Genomic DNA, 24,859 nt, shown 5'->3' on the forward strand with positions numbered 1-24,859 from the left:
AAAACTAATAACTATTTCCTAAACTAAAATTTAAATCTCTACTTTTAGAGGAACAATCTCTGTTTTATTTGTTTAAAAATTTTTTTTTCATCTTTGTAAACATGCTTTTTATGATATTTAAAACATATGATCATTGATCATCATAATTTATGTATTTATTAATTTTTTTTAACAGTATAATTCATTTTTATTTATATCAGTTGCTAGATTTTTGGTAATCTATGATCTGGAAGCAAAATAATTTTTATTATATAATTAAAAAGTAATTTTATGTTGTAAAATCGAATGGGCAATAGATTTATTTCACAATAAAGAAAAACAGAAGGTGTGTATTGAGGTAGGCTCTACTATTTTTTAATAAAAAATTGCAACACTTATTTCAAGTCTTGATACATTTCTTGTCCCCAGACCTTGTCCCTATAACAGAGTATCAACCTGCTCACCGCATTAAATACTTTTAGTTTTACTAAGTGCTCAATGTCGTTATTTTCAATAAGATGATGCCCAAACACTATTTAAACTCATTTATGCTCTCTTTGATTTCTGCACCAATGTGGTTGGTCATCGATAGTGATGGGGAGCCCAGGTATTTTAGTCACTGACCACTTCTATTTTATTTTGTTCCATGCACTTTGTCAGGTTTAAGATTCAATCTCAAATAATATGACTACACTGCATTAGTCATAAATCTTAACTTAAAATGTGGTTTTTGAACGTTAGCTGTTGGTCAAACGAGATATTGAGGTCTTTAATATGTTAACCGAATTGAGGCAGTGTCATGATTGTGTAAGAGTAGTGCAATAGAATTATTGAATCCTGAGAAGCAGATATAGAAACATTTTGAAATAGTAAGATTTAGATTTTTATTTAAACACCAAGAATGAAGAGAATATAAACTGCTTTGGAGCATTAAGCGATCGGGAAAGAGGTTTGTATAGATTTTGTAGGGTAATCAGCAAAGAGAGGAAAATGTATATTATCAAGCACAGAGTCACTTATAAAAACAAAATAGGCCCTAAGTGAGTGTCGTGAGGAACTCCTGAAGAAATAGTAAATTTAAAGGATTCAGAAAAATTAACTTTGCCTATCTGGAATCTATTTTCCAGATAATAGTGAAACCAACAGAGAAGGCTTCCAAAAAACCATATGCCTGCAACTTTGCAATCAAACTGCCAAGATGGACAGTGTCAAACGCTTTTGCAAGTTCTGTGTGAATCGACATAACAATGTTTATCAAATGTAGTTAACGATAGATTAAAAGTTTGGTGGATACTGATTTATTTTTTACAAAACCATGTTGTTGCTGGATAATAATTGGAGACACAAGTTGATGTATAGATTCAAATACTTTCGCTATTGGGCAAATGATATTGATGGGACATAGTTTTTAACATTTGTCTTGTCACTGCTCTTATAAATAGGTGTTACAGAGCTAAACTTCATTCATTGTTAATATGTAACGAAAACAAAGTCAGGCTGAGTAGGCGCCTTTGCCTCACTTTAGGATTAGTCCAGAAGATTTCAGATAGGCAATTCAAACACCATATTGTCTGAAGTATCCCAAAGTAAATTTTGCTTACATGAGGGAGAAAGTAACCACGAGACTGTTTTGATATGTTTTATTAACTGAATAATAAAAGTACATCAGGACTTTAGATACAAGCTTATAGAGCTTCGATAAACAATTTGCATATGGCACTACTGTATGTCTCTCATCTTTTTTTTGTTCTCCTTTCTTCCTTTTTCTGTAGCTAGGGGTGTGGTGGTAGCCGCGAGGGAGAGCTGTTACTCATAAAGAAAATTTTCAGCTACTCCTGCACTGCACCATGACCACACTGCCCTGGGAAAACAGAAATGTTTTGTTCAGTTCTTATATTAATTAGTGAGAGCAAGAGTTGTAAACACGTGGACAATAATAGAAGTATTATCATTAATTTTTCTATTGTCACTGATACCCCTGACGATGACAGGGGCATTGTCGATCGCACCTTCTTGACTCGCCACCTACTCTCCGCCATCCTGCAATGCATTCATCTCTAATTCGCCCTGGATGTCTTTGTCCTTGGAAGAGTGTTTTTCTAGCTGGTCGACCTTTTCATCAGGTCATCACAATGTCTTTCCTCATCCAATTGAGATTGTAAGAGCCAAACCATTATTGTTAATTATTTTTCTTTTTGAATAATTTCGACTTTAAAAGTTAAAAGCCTTACATATATTTTGTTTTTTAATTTTGATCAATTAATAGGAGGCGGATGATCCTGTTACAAAATTGACGATCTTCTTTTATTTGCAAAGAAAGGGGAATCATCCTAGATAAGACAAAATGCTGAAAAAGGTCTGACAAACCAACCCAGCGACAATAAACTGACCTGGATAACTGGTAGTGAGCAAATTACAGAAATCAGACCATACAGATTAATCTCAAAATAATTATATGTTCACTTTATTAATAACATGCTGAGATATCCATTGTTTTACATGGATTGGTAAATGGTTTAAAATGGACTGTGTAATTATTAACAATCATTTTATTAATTTAATTTTTCTTAGCCAATGCATCACAGAAATTTTGCAAACCATAACATATGTGACAAATATTATAAAAATTATTGGAATTTAGCAACCATCAATTTATAATACTCATTGTCTCATGCACAAATACAATTCTGTGTAATAATATGTATTGTAGAATATAATACTATTACATGTAATAACAAGTTGATCAATATTCAGTAGTGAATAGGAACTGAAACCATTGATATTAGGTGGCGGTATAACACATCGAATAACAGCTTGGATTGATCGAAAAACAACATAATTCAAAAAATTGTTCTTTTTATCTAAGGTTTATTGAGATAAAAAAGTTACGAGCAGGATTCGAACTGCAGTGGATGGAAGGCATGATAGCTCAAATGGCTAGAGCAGCGTATTGAGCCAAAGATTGTGGGTCTCTCACTCATGTCACTAACGTTTTCATCTCAATCTTAGATAAAAAGAATAATTAATTAAAATAATTACTATGGTCAATAATGACTGCTAAACTTATATGGAATAATTCAGTCTATTTATACCATTTATGAAATTTGAAAATGAAAGTAAAAATACTTCCTACAAAAATTTTCAATTTTCAAAAAAAAATTTGTATATTGAAAAATTCAGATGTACATTAATTTAACTAAAAAAATCTAATGTTAAGACAAAACCAAATTTGAGTTTAGCAAGCCAAAAATTATATATTTTTATAAAGTAATTGTACGTATCATATGATAGAGAAGATAAGCACATTAATATAAACATAAATATAATAAAATGAATATTATAGTTTATACAATAAAATATATAGTTATTTATATAATACAATTACATAACAGAACCTAATTTTTAAAAAATTATACACACAAAAATTGCTCATATGCATGATAAAGAATTTTTTTCCTTTTATGTTATAAACAAGCTATTGTATTTAGTCATACAATGTCATCTTTTCATATCATGCAATTTTTTATAAGCTCATTACACAGATGGTTTGAAAGTGTGTGTTGAAACATCATCACTGATGTGTAGTAAAACTAATTATAAACACATCACTGTTCATAACCTAAAATTTTATTTTATAATAAAAACACAATTCCGTATAAAAATTATCTCATTAAAAATGAGTGTCATGGGCCAAATAACATGAATTATTGTATTAAAAATAGTTGTTAACATTAATACTGATTATATAAAAGTCCTTGATAAAAAAATAATAATAAGATTTTATCCAATTTCAGGTGGTGGGACCCAACCACCTTTGATCTTCTCGAGTGCTTTAGCTACGGCTATGCACAGTCTATCTTGATGCGGTCCAGCCACTACCTAACAAATACAGTTTTATTTTATTTTTAATATTCCTTAAATTAATTATTTTTTTAATGACGTACCTGAACACCGATGGGGAGGCCATCGTTGTTAAGCGTAATTGGTACTTGTGAAACTGGTAGGCCAGTTGTAGTGAACAGAGTACAATACGACACATTAGTAACCTGATAGCCCATTGTGTCGGTGAATGGAGCTTCCCAGGGAAACGTCGGATATATAAGAACACCATCATCTCCGAGCAGTTTCTGAAATTATTTTTATTAGGCAATTTTTATTGTTAACTGTAATAACAATTTCAATTAATTAATCTTTTTATACAAAGTTTTGGCTGAAATGAAAATGTGTTGTAGGTTGTAATGGGGGGGGGGGGGGTTTGAATGGATCGAAGTCATGATAGCTCAAGTGGTTAGAGCAGTGGCTATTGAGCCTCTTGTGACTTTTTCATTTCAACCAAAACCTTACATAAAAAGATTAATTAATTGAGAGAAGTAATTTGGTCAATCAGACCACTAAATATAATGGAAGGAATAACAATAAATTTTGATGAGAAACCAATTTCTAATCACCTGGAGTGCTTGTCTGCAATACCGCTGCTTGTTTTCTGCCTTTTCTCTGTATGGCTGCGGAAATCTGTTGATGAAATACTTCAATGGACCCCACAGGACAAGAGAAATAGATGCACTTGTTTGTAAAGTCAGTTTCTTAAAAATTACTTTCACGACATCGACTATTCCCCAGTTCTAATAGGCAAAAATATTTAGTATAGTTCTTTTTTTTCGTTCTTCCAAGACTTACATCTGGATTTTCATCGCGCTGTTGCACGTTTTCAATGCCCTTCATACGCATAATAAGCGTTGAAAGAAGTAGAGAATTTCTAAGACATTCCAATTGAACCTAAACAACAAAGAAAGTTTAATTAATTCTAGTCAGTTTAAACAATTTATAAACTTCACCTTTTCGCTATGGCATTTTAAATGTTTAACAAGTCCGTCTACAGCTTCTTTAACGGCCTTTTTAACAGAAAATATAGGAGCATCTTGAAGTAGGGATTTTGGTCCTTCTCCGTACATATAGTAAACTTTGATTTTAGACAGATCAACTTTTTCATCAAACTTCAGTTTTTCAAATCTTTGTCTATTCGTCATTATTTTCATCATAAGCGGAAGATCTTCGGCGTACCGGGTTAGCGGGCCGAGAGTGAAGTACTTGTTCCAGTCTGGATCGTCACTCGTAGGGATGTGACCGTCGTTTGATATGTAGCCTGAAAATGTTGGCAATCATTGATTAAATTTAGCAGATAACCAACCAAAAGTGAGAGCATTACCGGGTGTTGGTTTGTGACCGAAAATTCCACAAAAACTGGCCGGAATACGAATGGAGCCTGCTATGTCAGAACCGATGCCGATCACGGAACCTGCCGAGGAGATGATAGCAGCCTATATTTTGAAAAGAATCATAAATGCCATAGTCAATAATCAAATTTTGAGACTTTTGAAGTACCTCACCGCCTGAAGAACCACCGGGCGTTCTTCTCGTGTCGTATGGGTTCACGGTACGCCCCGTTCGGGAGTTGTAAGTTTCGAAATAGAAGCAAAGTTCTGGAGTGTTAGTCACGACCAAAGGTATGGCACCTGCATTTTTCAAACGGTGAACAACGTCCGCATCCTTTTCCGCGATATTGCTGCTAACTCTGCTTCTTGCACTGTTGTTGCTCATGCCTAAAAAAATGAATAAATCAAAAACTGACAATCAGATTGCTATAAGCTTCATCTTAAAAGTATTGTACTGCACCATGAAATCAAATTTGTATAATATAATTGTTTAATCTGCACTTCATGCTTCAAAGACCATAAAATTAAACTGGAAAGCCATAAGAAATTCTTAAGCTTTACCTTTTACAACATAGGTTTTAACAAGAAAATGCATCAATATGATGGTTTAATGGAAAATTTAAATTTGGAGCTTCTCTCAAGGTTAAAGGCTCTTCTCCTAACAACCTGAATCTAAGATCCTACCTGTCCGATAGGTACTACTAATTGGACAATGTGCAGATGTTTCCTCTTTCTTCCTTTTCAGGGCTGGAGTTCTACAAAGAAGCATCGTAGGTACTCTCTTATATGCAATACATACTGCCGATAACCCTCTAAATCCTAACACAATCTTTGCTACATTCGCAAACGACACATTTATCCTTTCCTCTTAGCGAAACACAAACAAAGTTGCCTCCAACACTCTAAACGATATCCATTAATGTACCAAAAATGGAAAATAAAAATTAATCAAAATAAATGAATCCTGGCAAACTTAAGCTGGGCGCGCACTAGTCGGCGCGGCGCGCGGAATAGTGAAGGTCCGCACACTATGCAGGAACCGGTTTCGACATCATCAGGTTGAAGGATTTCTACAACCACGTCTCTCGACATGAATTGCAAAAGTGACTTAAGTCCTGGTTGTATAAATCCTTTGACCTGATGATGAGCTAAGGGCTCGAAATCCGGATCGCTGGAAAACAACTTACGGTGAGTAGGAACTATCTTTTTAAGAAAGGATTGAACACCGCACTCACTCCATCTTCCATCATTTCTATCATTGGCTTCGTCTTTACAAATATGGCGTCCGAGGGCAGCCGAATATACCCGAACTCAACGATTTCCGACTACCCCGGCGCACACTAGGCCGGTTACCAGTAGCGCGGCGCGGAGCCGGGTTCGAGAAGACTGGCAACTTCCTCCGGCTCGCGCCGCGCCACCGATTTTGTGGCTTTACCCACGCTTTACCCTCTGCCGTGCGATATTTCCCAAACTCTAAGAACACTCTATACCGGCTGAGAAATAGTAAAATATCTAGACATGTTTCTCGAATGATGAAGAATGACATTGAACCCCACACTTGTCTGAAAAAACACTTAACAAACGCTACGATCTTCTTACACTTATGCTAGGCAAACGATCAAAAAATAAACAAACTGTAAAAATATAAGACAATAGTCGAATTATCTGGACCTACGGAATAGGTCATCAGTCAAAAATTCTTCATAAAATCAAGAATGATCCTTACCATGTATCGAATCTTACCACGAACCGCCAAATTCCTTTTGTTAAAAAACTCATTCTTTTCCGTTACATATAATTTTATAACTCATAAGTATAATTCCTAACCCACTTGTCCAACAAATATGCACCCTACAAAATTCCGCGGAATGTAAAAGACGCCAGTGGTCAGCCCCTTGGTTTAATAACTACTAAGTTAGGTCTGCTTTGGGGTCGGCTTCATACCATTTGAATTTTTAATGTTATATATGTATGTACATTTGTATGTGTTTGTTGTGTAACTGGCTTTGGCTCTCGAGGAATAGAAGCTTTATTTTCGGAGAAGGGAGCCAGAGGCAGTCCACTTCGCACGAAGAAAAGAGAAGGAAGAATCGGAAAAATATAATAAAATTTGAAACCTTCACCTATTGGATAAAACCAGAAAGAAAAACAAATTGAATGGAACCGAATTGAATTTAAAATTAAATGGATCTAGTTCAAATTATAAATATTTGATTATACCAATTCCACACACAATACTTGTCGATGTTAATTAAAGGGTGGCAGGAATCACACTCACTTTCGCAATCTTTTGCTAGCCACCCCTTGGCACCCCTCCCACTCATTGGCCGCTCTTATGTCAGCTCAGCTAAGTCTGATCACTGACAGAGTATATATATATTTGTTGTTTACACGATTTTTGTTACTCTCAGTTTTGTTAAATAACATAACATATATTCCATTTGTTTGTTGCTCTAGATACAGGTACAGATTTCGCAAAAAAGGTAAGGTTGGAGCAAACTATTAAATAATTGGATTGGTAAGTTCAAGAATTACTGTCTTTCTTAAGGTTGAATGTGTTCTTGTCTTTTCCGTTCAAGACACATTTTATGAAAGCAGGGCACTTGGCAAACTACTTTGCGAAATTATGGTGCAAGAGGCTGTAGGGCGTCGAGTGTAGGGTCGAAGTGGCATGGTGTCATATAAATCAGTAATTAAGATCGTTAGAGCAAAAACACGTAGACCTTTCTTAACACACTATTTGGATAGTTTTTTCGAATAATTATCTTTAATATTTAATCTAAAATTAAATAGTATCTGGTATTATTAAACTGTTAATAGAGTTTTTATAAGTTAAAATGAATTCACTAGTTTTCGTGGTCCGCTTGACCTATTAATATCTTTCAATTAATTAAGGTTTTTAGTTGAGATAAAAACGTCAATGTCACGAGCGGGATTCGAACCCACGATCTTCGGCTAGATACGCCGCTGTTCTACAACTTGAGCTATCGTGACCTCGATCCACTCGGACAACAACGTCCCATCTCAACCGCACCTTTTGAATTTTCCCTCCTTTTTGCCATTTTTCAAATGTCGTGTAATCTATTTGATTCTCGGCGACAAATGAAATGGCCACGGAGAGCTTTAGTGCATTTAACTTATTAAATTCACTAGTTTTCGTGATCCTCTTGACCAATTAATATCTTTCAGTTAATTAAGGTTTTTAGTTGAGATAAAAAAAGTCAGTGTCACGAGCGGGTTAAAATGAATAATTAAAGATCGACCCAGGTTTGAGACATGATGTAAGTGGAAGAAAAATAAGTTAAAATTTCCATGGTTTATATAAACTAAGGATTCCTATGGCAGGTCTTAATGGTGAATGCTATATTCTTGAGAAAGGGAGCACATGTTATTAAGATTTGAACTGTTGACAATCCACCGACCCAGTGTTGTTCTATTCCCACCGAATTACAAATATAAAATAAATCTTTATAAAATAAATCCTTGAGTTGGGCGTGACACGTGTAAAACCAAGGATCAAGTTCGAATCGGTGGCCCTGACCGATTTAGGCGAGAGCTGAGGGGAACAGACCGGCCTTCTTTACGCGTCGCTACTGCAGAATTATCTAATCTGGCTAACATCGATTCGTATTTATCGCTATTGTTTATGTTCAATTGTGACTGTTAAAACCGATAGTGGTTGTAGGAATAATAAAAAAATCTCCCCAGACCCTGCTTTTAATGTGACGAAAATGTAGCTATTTTAAATGTCGAAAAAATTAGGGTCATAAATTAAAAAAAAAGAAAAAAATTTGAAAAAAAAGAAAAAATCGTTTAGAAATGTAATATTATAAAATATCCATTCTATATATAAACGTAAACACTCATCTACTACAAAATAATTAAATGTAATCTTAATAAATTTACCTTAAAAAAATAATAATGGAAAAAAGTAACCTGGGAACGAGGGAATCAGAAAAGAGAAATAGTGATTCAAGGAAACGGGGAAACCACAGGAAAATATAAATGAAATAAAAAAAGGAAATTGAAAGAACTGAGAGAAATACAACGAAAGCGATCGACAAACTAGAGGAAAAAAGGTAAAACAGTGGAACTGAGTGTGGGAAGAAAGAAAAAGAGAGGGAGAGAGAGAGAGAGAGAGAGAGAGAGAGAGAGAGAGAGAGAGAGAGAGAGGGATGGAGGGAGGGAGGGAGAGAGAGGGGACGCTATTATTTATTCTAAAGGCAAATTGTTTATATTATGTTAGAGGTGTTATTTTATTTATATTTGAAAACCTTGGAGGAAATAAGGTTACATTATTGTGTATAGTAATAATAATTTTGTGTCCTTAGTGTATGTTGAAAGTGAATGTACGTGGCAGGGAGAATGCTGGAATATTGAGTAACCTATCGAACTTCAATTAGATTAGTTATATGTAATAGGTGTAAAGGGTGATAGAAGAATATTGAGTCGTAACTCTACTACCCTGAGTGAATTTTATGTAATTATGTAATAGTAAGAGTGAGCGAGAGAGTGAATGAGTTTGGATTTTGAAAATCAAATCATTAAAAAAACTTTGGGTGCTGGAATGACCTAGCAGTTGTTTGCACCCGGATCCTAACATCGGTGATTGGAGGGATAAGACAGGTCTGACCCCGGACTGCCAACACCCCAGGGAGGTGATTCCAGTGGCCTTTCGGTAATTTAGTGTAAATTACACAAAAAATTGCCGATGGACTGCGCAAAGTGAAAGGCTCTACTCTGTCAACGCAGATTTGAGCTCATATAAATAATCAGTAATCAGTGTATTGAATCATTCAAATAATTTTCTATATTTCAAAATTAATCGTTGCATTTTGTAGTAATTTATATGCATTTGTAGTAATTATTTTAATTGTAGTTTATTTTTTTCTTTATGTGGTTTTATTAATTTTAGTTAATAATTGAAAAACGAATTAATGCATATAAATAAAGTAGGGATTGGGGCGCCGGTGGTCGCAACGGTTTAGGCGTTGACACGGCGCTCATTATTTTAAGGTAAAGGTCCCGGGTTCGAATCCAGCAGCCGTGCATTCGAACCTGACATACTTACAAATGGGCTTTTTTCAAAGTACCGGCACCCTGAGGGTTTATATGACCTCTGTGTTGCGAACCCTCGTAAAAAAAAAAAAATAAATAAAAATAAAGTAGGGGAGAAATGCTGTACCAATGTCACTTTCATGGGCAACACTGTGGGAATTCCTACCACAAATCTATCCATTCTGACAATGCCAAGAAAATAGATATAAAAGATGGAGTCTGTTTTTTAACTTCAACATGTGCAGTTCGTATCGACCAGTGACCTTCTTAATTCCATTATTGAAAAATACAACAGAGCCCTTCAAAGTTCTCAATTACGATATCACAAAGAAGACAGCTACAAGGCTACCAGATGCGATTCAGCTGCAATCAGACTTTTGTTCTTTTCTCTCCCGTTCACCTTGCATCGAAATGAACGTAGCACAAGTGCATTTTTAAAAACGCACCAGTCTCAAGGATATGGCATTGACACTAACCTTTGACTGCAACTGTCTCTTTTACAGACAATGGGACGCCAAAGAGAGGCTTCTCTTCGAACAATCGATCCAGATCTTTGCTATCCCGGATAATCGCGTCCACATCTTCCGCTTCTTTGATAGCTTCTTTAAATCTGTCTTCCACGACGCTGAGTAAAAAAAAAGTTTAGCAAATTAATTTTCATTTAATTAACAAAGAACTCCGTACCTGTTTATAATAGGATTGACATCCTCTATTCTGTTTATGAAAGCTTTAACAATTTCCACGCTTTTGACCTGTAAAAAGAAAAGTCACACAATTACGGAAAATATGAATTCGGTTAAAAAATTTTAGAAAACCTTCGAAATCGAAAAATAGGCGGGTCAAGGATTGTTTGTGCAAACCGCTAGCCCAAATATGGAAACAAAGCAAACAAGATAGGGGGATCCTTGATAGAGTGTCGCTATTATAAATTATTGTTTAGGATTTATAATGCAATTTATTACGTTGCACGTACTTCCGTTATGGCTGGAATATAAATTGAACAGTATGCAAATCACAACTTTTCAATTAGACTGCAAAAAGTATCATATACGCCTCCCAGGTGAAACTAAATTATCAAGAACAAGGCATATGTCCAGCGGATGGACCGTTCCCTAGCCGTTTCTTTTGCATTTAATATATTTTGAGAAATTGCGGAGCTCCTCGTCACGGATGTGGATGAAAACCATTTTCAATATTGCCTATGGAAACGTCCACATCCCTTGAGGTGCAGGGCATGCTGTGGGCACCGCAGGATTCCCGCAAAAACACCCCCGACCAGCCCGTCCAGTTATTGAAGTTAATTGGTGAGTTTAGGAATGTTGCTATTTTTGAAATGTATTAAAGGATAGTGAGATAGGTTATTCTGTAATAGTTTAGTTTGTTTTTATATTTCATTATATAGTTTTTGTTCATAATTTTGAAGCAGAGTAGTTATGATTTAAACTTTATGATTATTTGGAGGTCGTGAGATGCGCTCTGGTGTGACGCAGGTTTTAGAAAAACATTTTCTTTATCGTGCCAACGTTTCGATCTTTATTGAGATCATCTTCATGGCTTGGGATTTATAAACATTGTTTAAATTTTACAGATACATGTAGGATGTGAAAATTAATAAAATAATTACTAATAAAATTATATATATTAAAATAATTAATAAAATAATTTATTTTTTTAAAAATTGGTACATAGTTTCATTTGTGAATTGATCATACCAGATGAACTATGCCCCTTCTCTCAGCCATTGCTTGTGATATGTATTTGGATCAATAATAATCAGTCTGTTATTTTTATGCGTTGTTTGTTTTCTAATTTTTTTGTGTGTTAAATTGATGTTTTTAGAGTTTAAAGTTAACAATAATAATAGTAACAAAAAGCGTTATATTTGTGCAGTTAATTCAGTTCCAACGTTACTGTTAAAAAGGTCAGAATCATTTTTAAAATTGTAACATTTTAATTAAGAAATAGAACATATTGGCTTTCATTAGGAGATTAAATTGTAGAAATTAATTGCAATCAAACAGATACTAACAACCTTAAAAGTTTCAAATTGCAAATGCAACTATACAATAATTCATTTTTTGTTTTTTCTTCAATTTCTTTACAGATCAACCGAAAAACGCTTTATTTATCTGTTGTTCAAATGTTTTAGCAACAAAACGTGATTTAAATTGAAGTAACCCGTGAGTTTTACTACTTTTTAAAAATCTTTTAAGATAACATTTGTTTACAAGCGTAGTGCATCATGTTACTTTTTAAAAAATAATTTAAGAATCACGTACTACACGATGATAGCCATGACATACCGAACGAGATGAGCGGATACATCTATCATAGAACCGGAGAAAAACCACAATACGTTTATTAAAATCATAAGAAGTTCGCGTAATTTTTATATTTAAAAGTAAATTTTTATTTTTACAAACAGCAAGTGAATTATTTTCTCTTTTCCTTTGATTAGAGAAAGGTTGTAAAGGAGAGAGTGAGAAAGAGAAATTCTTTTTGTAAATCTAAAACTAACACTTACGAAATTTATTTGATATATTTTTGTGATTTTAGATGCAGTAAGTAATTTTTGTTTTTAATGAACAATATGCAAACTATATCCTCTTTTGTGTATCATCAGTGCTTATCATCAACTTATAAATTGTAAAAATTTTGTCTATCAACAAAACATAACTCTAGTTCTTTTGTAGGATCTTCACTTTTTACGCCATTTTATATTTTATTTTTCAAATTTAATCACTTTTTTCCATCCTACTAATGAAGGAATACAAGGCGAGAATGGACGGAAGCAAACGATTACACAAGGGAAATTTAACTTATTAAATTATTTTAAATTAAGTCAAAATAAATTAAATTTATTTACCAAGCTGATCTGCAGTTAAATTTCCGAGAGAGAAAGAGAGAGAGAGAGAGAGAGAGAGAGAGAGAGAGAGAGAGAGAGAATAGGTGAGAGAAAGAGAGAGAGAGTGTAGGTGAAAGAGAAATAGAGAGAGAGAATAGGTGAGAGAAAGAGAGANAGAGAGAGAGAGAGAGAGAGAGAGAGAGAGAGAGAGAGAGTAGGTGAGAGAGAAAGAGAGAGAGTAGGTGAGAGAGAAATAGAGAGAGAGTAGGTGAGAGAGAAATAATACCTCTTTAATTCGTCGCCGTGAAAACATAGTATCTTATGGTTGGAAATATCCAACACAATGCTTAAATTATGCAAGCAGCGTCTCCGACTGGCCGAAGTACCACCTTTTATCGTTAAAAATTCGGCATTCACCATAAAAAATTCACCTGTCGTCCAACCTATACCTATATTATCGTAGGAAAATGTATGTGTATATTTGAATTGACGAATCGTTTCGATTTTTTTGTGAAATTATTGTTATTATGTTCTATTAGTAAGCTATCCGATATTTTAATTGAAATATGTGGTATTAAGTGACCGTTATTTAATGATTATTTGGAGATCGTAAGATGCGGTCTGGTGTGATGTAGGTTAAGAAAATTATTTTCTTTATCGTGCCAACGTTTCGATCTTTATTGAGATCATCTTCAGGGCTCGAAGTGTTTGTTTTCTGTGTAGATGTGTCATTGCTGTGTGTCATGTTGAAGGGGCAGTGAGATATCTATATAAAGATCGAAGATAAAATACCGATATAAAGAAAATGTTTTTCTAAACCTATTTCACACCAGACCGCATCTCACGATCTCCAAATAATTTTAATTTAAGTTCAGATCATTTATTAATTTTAGGAATAGGAAAAGAGAGGATGTTAATTCGAAATGGAGTTATCAAGTTTTGCTAAAGATATCTAACGTAAAGAATTGGTATTATTTAAAATAACTGTACGTAACGACAAAAAGTGTTATACTGTAAAATATAACGAGTGCAACTCCCTCGATGGCCATTAAACAAATTCTAAAAAGTCCTGTACCCTGTCAAAGGTTCGAAACACAAAACATTGTGTAACTTTTAGGAATGATGCGAAATTTTTCGGACTGGTGTTATCTGAACAACCAGCCAGTGCATGACTAAGTTTTAATTTGGCAAGCTATGATATTTTTTACGGTAAATTTGAATGCAGTTTTTAAAAGTGCCTGTTTTTAAAAGAAAATTACAATATAGAAATTGATCTAGCTGAAAATATGAATTATTTCTTGGCTATTTATTAATAGGTTTACTTGATAAACTAAGAAATTGAGTTGTCCAGAAAATAATGCAGGTTTTCATGTATTCTTTTAATTCCCCTCTATACATAAACAGTTTACGTTTGTTATATTTTGAACATTGATGCTTTTGTACGAATGTCAACACTTTTTCATCCTTTTCCAAACAAAAACGTGTGTTTATCTCAGTAGCATTTCGATACTTGAGAATATTTCAGTCCTTACAAGCAGTAAGATGTCTACGCCTGATTTAGCGAGTTTAATCATTGTCGGAACGGTTCAGAAACGGCCAGAAATATTAATGAAGTCGGGGCGATGGCAATATGGGAGAGATAACCGTTCAGAAATGGTTTAAAGAATTTTTACCAACATTTAGCCTTGAAGATAGAAAAGGTCGTGGAAGGATTTCGTACCAAGATGATGTTCTTCGAGATTCGAGAATATGCAAAGAAATCACAGTAAGCAAATCGATTGAAAAGGTGGAAAAAATTGCAAAAACAGAAACGAACGAATAGTTTCTTTTGATGAAAATTGGATTCTCTATGCTTTACGATAATAGTAGACATTTTGGACAGTGGCTTGACAAAGGAGAACCAGCACCACATTTTCCAAATTACCCGAATAATAAAAAAAAAGTTGATGGTGACTGTTTGTTTGGTGGGCTTCATTTAGGCTTATTTATGACAATGTTTTACAACATAAAAAATTTATTCATCAAAATTCGTTAGAAAATGGAATTTGTTAATGATAAAGAGTCAAAATTCTATTCCGAGGGTTTAGAGAAGTTGTCATCAAGTTGGGAGAAATGTATTAAGAGTGATGTTTAAAATCATTCATTTAATTGTCTATTTTATGACCATAATTCTACATTGTCTTCCAGACAACCCAATACATTAAAAAAATAATGTCAACGATCATTCCACGAATATTTGTTAGAAGCAAAACGATTCATTTTTATCTAGAATAATATCTTATCTCAATTACTCTGGAATCGATGTTTAAAGAATTGGTGTCATTATATTTCACTGAAGTTTTTGCGTCCTTCTGTGCTACATATAGTAGTGGAACTCAAAATTGACACCTTGACCAGGTTCTCATTCTTTTTAAACGAAAAATTTATTCAATTTTTCTCGTAGACTTTTGAACATTTTAGTCGTTTTCTACATTTTTGGAAATAGTGTTTGGTGGTGTAAATTTCATTCACTTCTGTACTACTTATTCCCAAAACCATCGCTCGTTTTCGAATGATGACATATAACAGACAGATTGATAAATATATAACATTCAAAGGTATCAATTAGTCTCTTGATAATCTGTTTTAAAACACGTTTCGAACTGAAATGATCTTCTGTTGATTCCGATTGTCGTCAAAATAATCGCGATGGAAGCGATGAAAATGTTCAGCAGCGCTCAGACCACCCAATGAAAATTTACAAATTAAATCTTCCTTGAGTGCAAAACGTTCAACTGATCGGAAATAAGAAAAACAATGGAACATTTGAAAATATTGTACTTGGCTTTTTATTCTATTGCAGATATGTGTGTGTTCATTTATCCTTTATCAAGGAACCACAAAACACAAATTGTGAATACACACATAAAAAAAATCTGAATGATCACTGACATAAACAACCGAGGTGAGTCCTAATCAGATTCGCGTAACTGGTGAAGGGTTAAACATTGCTAACATAGGTACAGAACCCACCTTCATCATCCAATCTAAGCAAGAATTCTTAGATATGACATTTTCTTCCAAGGGGCAAACGAAAACATTTTAAAATGGAATGTATCCAGCGAACCAACAAACTTTCACATCAGATTTGATTTGAACATACAGGAACCCCAGGAACACAAATAAGGTAGGGTACAAAAGAACCATCCAACAATCCTTACTGGGGGTATACAAGGAATTTAGCGGCAGGGAGGCGTAGAAATTTCTGTGCAGGAGGTAACTAGGCTCTTACATAGAGAACTGCATGGAAAAAAAGAAGGCTAAATAAACATAAAACGCATAAAACAGACTGGTAGACAAATACCTAGACGACTTAGAGCTCGAATTTTGACTTTATATTTATTCATTTGAGCCAAGGCCCATGATGTGTGGGATACATACAGAAATGCATTGACCCAGCACAACAAAGAAATCCAAAAAGATAAACCGAGTCCCGTTTGTGCGGGGATTTTTTGAGAAAATTACAGAAACCTCAATGTGCCCGCATACACAGAACCCTTACCAATGATGGTAAGCATCCTCAGTAAGATAAGTGGAACCTTCACACAAACAGAAGAAGAAACACTCTCCCTACCGACAAAAAATCACTTTCCACAAGCAGAAATAATCCACCAAGAAATACTCCTTGATCTCTCAAAACCAATAAGACCCACAAAAGAAGAGTGGAAGGAGGTTGGCAACCACAATACATCTTAAAGCCATAAGCTGGGCATTTGTGACATTTAGCCCATATAAGTAGGAATAGACGGGATCTACCCAGCGCTGCTCCAAAAAGATCAAGAGATCCTCATGCCTTACGTAGGGAGAATATTCAGAGCCTAACTAGCGTGGAGCTACATTCCTAAAAGTTGGCCAGAGATACCAGTGGTGTATATACCAAAAGTAGGACGACCCATCGACTGCAAGCCGAACACCTACGATTTTTTTAAATACTGGTATTGCAATAAATTTGAATACATTAACAGTATAAATATTTCACAATTTGTTTATCACTATACAAATGACTTCATACCAAGACATAAATAGAAAAATGCTGAAGGATGGAAAAATAATTCATGCGGGAGGGCTTAACACTACACGTTGAGTGTCGCGGACGAGGGGTCCGAACGACATTACAACACATTTTTTATTATTATAAGATAAAATAACATGAAGTACGAAAACCTGGAACCTCTAGCGTGGAAAATTCACACACAGACTCCCTAACCGCTTGGACACCGCCGAACACCGAATTTTTTTAAATGTAAATACATAAACAATGGCTCTATTATTTCTATATTTTGTAAATAATAAATGTACTTTGAATTAACCGATTTATCTATGGATCGTTCGAAATTCAGGAATCCGCCTTGCCTCACTTAAAAAAAAAAAGATATCTACCAGGATATTTTGGTTTATCACCTGATGCACTAAATGGAATGAACGTACTTAAATTCAATGGATTTTCAATCACACAAAATCAACAAAATCGGCTTTTCCTCTGTTTTATTAGTGTTTGTGCAGTTTCTAAAAAATAAATAAAGATAAATAAGAAAAATGATCTAAAATCGCCCTAAACGCAACAGATGATTTTCTTCTGAAGAAAAACAATGACTGTTTATGAAATTGTCATACTGGTAATAACAAAAGACAAACATATTATTAGATACCCGTACACATACCTTTCGATATTACTCATCGCCCAAAGTAAACAAACCATTCAATTCAACTGTTTATGCTTTTTTTCACACTTCATCCAAATGACAATTGCTGTAAATATCCTAACCGATAAGGTCGTTAATAATAATTCGACAGTTTGTAATCCTGATTATACACGTCTATCACCGAGGTAATACGTGTAATTGCCATTATCAGTCATGAAGGTAATTTAGTAGCGCGACTGTACGAAGAACAATAATTCTGTCAAAATAAAAAACAAATCTTAAGTTTAAAAAATTGGCTATGTCTTTAATGTGATGAAAAATATAAAAATATCCTCGTTAATACAATAAAATTAATTTATCTATCGTTAAATTAAAAACAAGCTAGATCTATAAACGATATAATTCCTCTAACAAAAATTTCCGGCAAGTGATTTTCGTTGGACTGTACACGTCTAAAATTGATTTCACACGTCACACACGTTTACAAACCTTGGATACAAAAAGCAGCGAACATAGTCTTTTAGAGAGGAGTCGCTAATTCCCTAAGCAATTACACTTTTTCCCATAAAGGGTCAATAATTAAAACCCACTGATGACGTGCACGAGTAATGGACGCGAAGCTAAACATTAAAAAATACTTTCTTGTTCAATGATATTTTTTTCCGTTAAATCATTGAACCTAACTATTGTATTAATATTAAATCTATGAAAATAGTCCCTCTCCCTCTCTCTCTCTCTCTCTCTTTCTTTCTTACCTACTCTCTCTCTCTCTCTCTCACTCTCTCTCTCTCTCTCTCTCTCTTCCTCTCTCACCTACTCCCTCTCTCTATTTCTCTCTCACCTACTCTCTCTCTCTCTCTCTTTCTCTCTCACCTACTCTCTCTCTCTTTCTCTCTCACCTACTCTCTCTTTCTCTCATCTACTCTCTCTCTCTCTTTCTTTCTTTCTCACCTACTCTCTCTCTCGCTCTTTCTCTCTCACCTCCCTCTCTCTCTTTCTCTCTCACCTACTCTCTCTCCCTCCCTCCCTCTCNCTCTCTCTCTCTCTCTCTCTCTCTATCTATCTATCTATCTATCTATCTATCTATCTATCTATCTATCTATCTATCTATCTCTATCTATCTATCTATATATCTATCTCTCCTAACTTTTATTACTATCTATGTCTTTATACTCTATGTGGTGGATGTACTATGCTAGTCGGTGATCGCATGATGTATGTTGAACCGACTCTAGTCAGTAACTCCATCCGTATTCGCTCACGAGTTTTGATGTTAGTTCAAGGCACTTTGGCTTTGCGCCATCTTGAGTGTAGACTGACCCATCAAGGCACCAAGTGCTTATTCAACATGAACTCTCTATTTTTATCTTTCTTTAACTATTCTGTATTTTTCCACCTTTTTTTATAAGATATCTTTGTCAGTAAGTAAACTAAAGTAGTTCCTGCCATACAATAGTGCTTAACGTCAAATTATTCTCAATTAAAATGCCCACTAGTGCACATGTACAGTAAGGTAATCTATCCAACCAAATCCGCTAAATTGGGTTCTACTTGGACAGCAGTCTTGGAACAGATACTTAAAACAAAAAGGCAAGAACTGAATCGAATATACGGACAACTCAGACAACAAACTAACAATGTACAAAACACTAATCAGACCGATTTGGACTTAAGCAGTCGAGCTGTGGGATTCAGCCAAGCCATCCAACATCCAAAGAATTCAATTTTGCAATCAAAAGTCCTCCGTCGCATCTTAAGCGATCCCTTCTATGTCACAAACTAAACCATTCACAAAGACAACTTCCAATCCAAGTTCTCCTCTCATACCAGTCCACTAGCTCAAGCCCTCTCTTCAATTTCCTACTCTAGCAATCCTCCATGCCACCTAACCCAACCCTAAACCTTTACCATTGAGAGTTCCGGGAATGGGTGGCTCCTATCCCCTCTTCCCTGATCTTTAATTAACAACAAATTGTTAAATCTTTATATTGTTTTTACAGAAAACAGTAAAATAACACTTACATAAAAAAATTCAACTCTAATATAATGTTGAGCTCGTTCATGTATTAGATATAAATGCATACAATGTGGGAAATTTTAGGGATTGGCAAAAAGCGGCTGAGATCATCGGCCTCTGCTTGTTTCCTTTTTTTTGGTCTTTCATGTTTATTAACACGCCTGAAATGCTAGTCTCCCGTTTGTACCTCAGGTTGTCAACGATAGAATAGACACAAATTATACAATGTACACACACACACACACACACACACACACACACACACGCGCGCGCGCGCACACACGCACGCACGCACGCACGCACGCACACAAACAAACACACAAACAAACACACACACGCGCACACACACACACACACACACACACACACACGCACACACACACACGCACACACACACGCACGCACGCACGCACGCACACAAACAAACACACAAACAAACACACACACACCCACACACACACACCACCACTAACACCATATTTAAACATAGAAGTCTGGTTGCATTGACTCAACCTGAGTACTCGATATTCCAGGTAATATATAGTTAGGACCCTAACTAGTTACCTTGTGAAATTTTGTGATGTTAGATATTTTGCTGATGGTATGTGTATGTTGTACGTATTGTGGTACAGTAGTTATAAATTTTTATTTGTCCTTTTTTAATTGTTGTATATTTAAACATATGAATAATATCGTTAATGTCAATTAAGAAAGTAAATTTCTGTTTGATTGGTAGGTGTATTGGCAGTACTATAGGATATCTCTAGGACATCCAGGATTGGACGTTAAATTTTCTATGTAGGACGGGCTGGACATATCTGATCTCGTTCGCTGTAAATTTAATTGATAATTTTATTTTACTTTAAAAATTTTAAGTTTCAAGTTGTAAATAGAAGTTCATATTTATTATGTTGTTATGTTTTGTTCATATTTCACGAAAGCTTGACCAAGAGACTGTTTTTTAAATAATGAATTAAAAATCCCTGGTCTTTTTCAGAAAAATAGAGTTTGTTATTAACATTATTAGTAACATTGACACAAACATTCGACCAAATACAGTATAAACAATCTATGGTTTTCAATTAAAAATGAATTAATATGTCTGTATTAATCCCTCAGTTTTGACTTATTAACTCAATACTTAATTATAAGCCATTTTACGTTATTTCATCTTCCTGTCTATCTGTATGTATAATTTTTTTTTACTCTAAAATGTTGTATGAATATCTACTTGCTATAAAACGATTTTTTTTGCAAAATTACAGTTTTGCATCTACGCGCTTATCTTTTATATCGTTCAACTAATATTTTAAAAAAACACAAAAGCAAAAGTATTATGTACTTTATTAGACAATAAGCGATCTCAAATAGATTATATTATTGCAGAAATGTATACATATAAACGATTTCTTTTTAAAAACGATATACCAATTACTCAATTTTAGAAGATATTTTCCTCGTGGTACTTTCAATTGGAGAAAGAGCCATAAAATTTCTCATTAAAATTAGTATTAAATTAATATCATTTAGAAATATCGGTTTTCTCTAATACTGTCTACAGATATTGTTTTGGGAAACAATTCCGTTCAAAGGTTTAGCAATTTACAATGTCCTTCATTTTTAAAGAACAATACAACAAACAAAAACACCGTTCGCACGAAGATGTTTGTACAACACTTTTGATAAAAACGTTTTTTACTTCCCGATAGACAAGTGGAAAGATGAAATAATCCAATTTGGCTTAGAATTAAGTGTTGAGTTAATAAGTTAAGTTAGGAAGTTAGGTTACTACAGGCATTTTAATTAATTTTTAATTAAAAATATATAATGTTTGTGCCAATGCTACTAATGATTATTAAGAGATCGTGAGATACGGTCTGGTGTGACGTAGGATTTAGAAAAACATTTGATTTATCGTGCCAACGTTTCTATCTTTATTGAGAGGGCTCAAAGTGTTTATTTTCTGTGTAGATGTGTCATTCTTGTGTGTCGTCTTGAGAGTGTACTCACGTCACACCAGACCGCATCTCACGATCTTCAAATTATCTTTAACTAACGGTCACTAAACACCACACAATGTTACAAATAATGTTCATAACAAACCAATCTTTTGTGAAAAAGAACAGAGATAATTAAGAAAAAATTAAAATAAAGTAAAACAACAGTCCCTTCTTAAACATCTTATTCATTAGGATTTTAAAAGGTAATTAACGATTAACAAAGTTAACAAATATGAACATCTATTTACAATACCGAAAGCTATGATTTTTTAAGTAAAATAAAATTAGCAATTAAATTTACAACAACGAGATCAGACATCACCAGCCCAATCTATTTAGAAAAATTTAACCTCCATCCTATTATCTTCCGTCTGCTCGATCATCCTTGATCATTAACACTTGTTTTTCGGGGCTTTCAAATATTTATTTCTTTTCATTGATCACATTTGTCTTTAAGTAGAATCTTATGTTTGATCGTTCTTAAATTTGTAACTTATTGACCGAATATACAATTTTATAAGCCATATTTCATTTGATTAATTTTCCTATCTGACCATATGTATGTAAAAAAAAATTTTCCCTATCAAGACGTTGTTCAATTTTCTACTAAAACAAAAGCTATACGATTTTTGCTTTAAGAATGACGACATTCCAAATGATTTTATTCACATAGTTTATATTGTTGAGAGTGGTCAGCTTGTTCTAAAAGAGGTCAATCTTTTTGATCATCCTTGATCACCCATAATCATTAAAACGTTATTTTTCCGGGACTTTCAAATAGATAAAAGTGTATCGTTCAACACATTAAGTTTCATGTGGGTTCTATTTTTTTATCATTTGATCTTCGTGGTCCGCTTTTCCTCGATGTTTTTTCTTATTCGCAATTCGTTCTGAGCAGTCCACCTGACAAAAATAACAAAAAAATAGATGCACGATTGCACACTTGATTTGAAACAGAAATGCGGCTGGCCAAGGATGAACAACGAGAATAGACAGACCCTGACATCTGTTTTTTATACATGACGGATCTCATAATTTTCAATGGTTGTTTTCAGTAAAATCTCCCTTCAAGGCAGGGGATTTGTTAATTTTACAGTTATATTTGTGAGAAGATGTAAAAGTGAGAATGAAAATTCAACAAATGGATTGGACATGGTTAACATTTGAGGTTACTCACCATTTTAGTTAGAAATAGAAGTATTTTAAAAATGCTTTAATTAAAAATCCGACTAACTTGCTGTACGCAAAAGACAAAATATTATTTTCAAAATAATCAGTTTTATTGGCTGTTAAAACCAGTATTTGTTCCATAAGCCAGTGGGTGTGATTTCAGAATATCTTTGTAGGGTATAAGGTGAGTGAGAGAGAGGGGGAGGGAGAGAGTGAGGAGTGAGTGAGTGAGTGAGTGAATGGGTGTGTGTGTGTGTGTGTGTGTGTGTGTGTGTGTGAGTGTGTGTGTGTGTGAGAGAGAGAGAGAGAGAGAGAGAGAGAGAGAGAGAGAGAGAGAGAGTAACATTATATATCTATATTAACGTTATGTAAAAATTAGATTTTAAAGTTTTATTTTCAGTTTTTGACATATGTATTGTAGACATTGCATATACATTTAGAGCACGTATAAATAATTTAATATCACATATCAACGAAATTCAACATTAACACATATTAATAAAACTGTTAACAATGTAATTAAGTATATAAAATTATATAGTAATAAAGAATTATATATAATTGGATTTTTATTAACATCTCACGGATACACTCAATTGTTGGTAACGTTGTTCAAGAAAATTTAATTGATTTTGTATCTTTATAGTGAAAACAAAATCTATTTTATAAAGCTGATCTGCAAATTGAAGTTCAAAGCACTCACCTTTGACCGTGTGTAATAATTTTGACAATTAAATTGTGCACAATGGGCATTGTAGGATTTAAAGTCTATTGAATAATTGATCAAAAATGCTAAGCGGTTTCAATAACAATGAGGAAATGTTAATTAAATTTTATCAAGGAATGAAATTTTGAGATGACGACCAATGTTTATGCAACGAATACTGTTTTTTATTTGTTAAACAATATTTTATCTTTGCCTACATAAAGTTAGATGGATTTATAAGCAGAGAATTGTTAATATCCATGGATTCTGAACTAAAATGGTGAGTAATTTTAAATGTTAACCATGACACATCTATTTTTATTACTTATATTTATTAATTATTATAATTTGCACTCCAACATTTACATTCTCTCACAAGCATATATGAACTGTAATATTAACAAATCCGTCTGCTTAGAATGGAGATTTTAATGAAAACAAACATTAAAAATTATGATTCGTCATGTATACAAAACACGATGTCAGGGACCGTCTGTTCTCGTCGTTCGTCCTTGGCCAGGTGCATTTCTGTTTCATATCAGTTGTGTAATCGCTCAACTTTTTTTTGGTTCTTCTTGTCAGGTGAATGGACTGCTCAGATCGAATTGCGAACAAGAAAAAAAATCATCGAGGAAAAGCGGACCACAACCATCAAATGATAAAAAAAAATAGAATCCACTTGAAGCTGAATGTATTTAACGATACATACAATTATACAATACGATACAATTTTATCTATTTGAAAGTCTCGGAAAAGGAAAGTTTTAATGATTAAGGGTGATCAAGGATGATCAAAAAGATGGAAAACCCTCTGAAACCAAGTTGACTACTCTCAACAATATAAAGTATATGAATAGAATAATTTGGAATGTCGTCATTCTTAAAGAAAATTCTTTAAAGTAGAAATCGTACAACGTCTTGAGATGTTAAAAATTTGTTTTGCATACATACAGACCCATAGGAATATGAATATATATAAAACAAAGAAAGTGTAATTGATAAAGAAAGATCAATTAGATGAAAGAAGCTATGAGTACAAGCAGGCAACCCAACATTATAAAATATCGTACAATTAATTAAGGTTTTTAGTTGGGATAAAAAAGTCAATGGCACGAGCGGGATTCGAACCCACGATCTTCGGCTTGATACGCCGCTGCTCTACCACTTGAGCTATCGTGACCTCGATCCA

The 24,859-nt window shown here is 34.0% G+C and overlaps 1 protein-coding gene across 2 annotated transcripts in view; it reads right to left on the reverse strand.

Annotated features, from left to right (window-relative positions):
* Positions 1 to 2,510: 2,510 nt before the first annotated feature.
* Positions 2,511 to 24,859, reverse strand: part of LOC106671987 (fatty-acid amide hydrolase 2-like) — a 24,528-nt gene continuing 2,179 nt past the window's right edge. The window contains exons 3-11 of one of the 2 annotated variants that reach the window (XM_014403025.2): positions 10,935 to 11,002; positions 10,727 to 10,875; positions 5,362 to 5,579; positions 5,186 to 5,297; positions 4,815 to 5,122; positions 4,657 to 4,755; positions 4,428 to 4,601; positions 3,924 to 4,106; positions 2,511 to 3,858 (exon numbers count right to left, since the gene is read on the reverse strand). In XM_014403025.2, the coding sequence (XP_014258511.1) occupies positions 3,760 to 3,858; positions 3,924 to 4,106; positions 4,428 to 4,601; positions 4,657 to 4,755; positions 4,815 to 5,122; positions 5,186 to 5,297; positions 5,362 to 5,579; positions 10,727 to 10,875; positions 10,935 to 11,002 (1,410 nt within the window). In that variant the 3' untranslated portion in view covers positions 2,511 to 3,759. The remainder of the gene's footprint in view (positions 3,859 to 3,923; positions 4,107 to 4,427; positions 4,602 to 4,656; positions 4,756 to 4,814; positions 5,123 to 5,185; positions 5,298 to 5,361; positions 5,580 to 10,726; positions 10,876 to 10,934; positions 11,003 to 24,859) is intronic. The other variant, XM_014403026.2, reaches the window with a different exon arrangement.

Source organism: Cimex lectularius, unplaced genomic scaffold (assembly GCF_000648675.2).
Source record: "Cimex lectularius strain Harlan isolate CLEC.00 unplaced genomic scaffold, Clec_2.1 scaffold32, whole genome shotgun sequence".
In the NCBI taxonomy this organism is placed as follows: Eukaryota; Metazoa; Arthropoda; class Insecta; order Hemiptera; family Cimicidae; genus Cimex; species Cimex lectularius.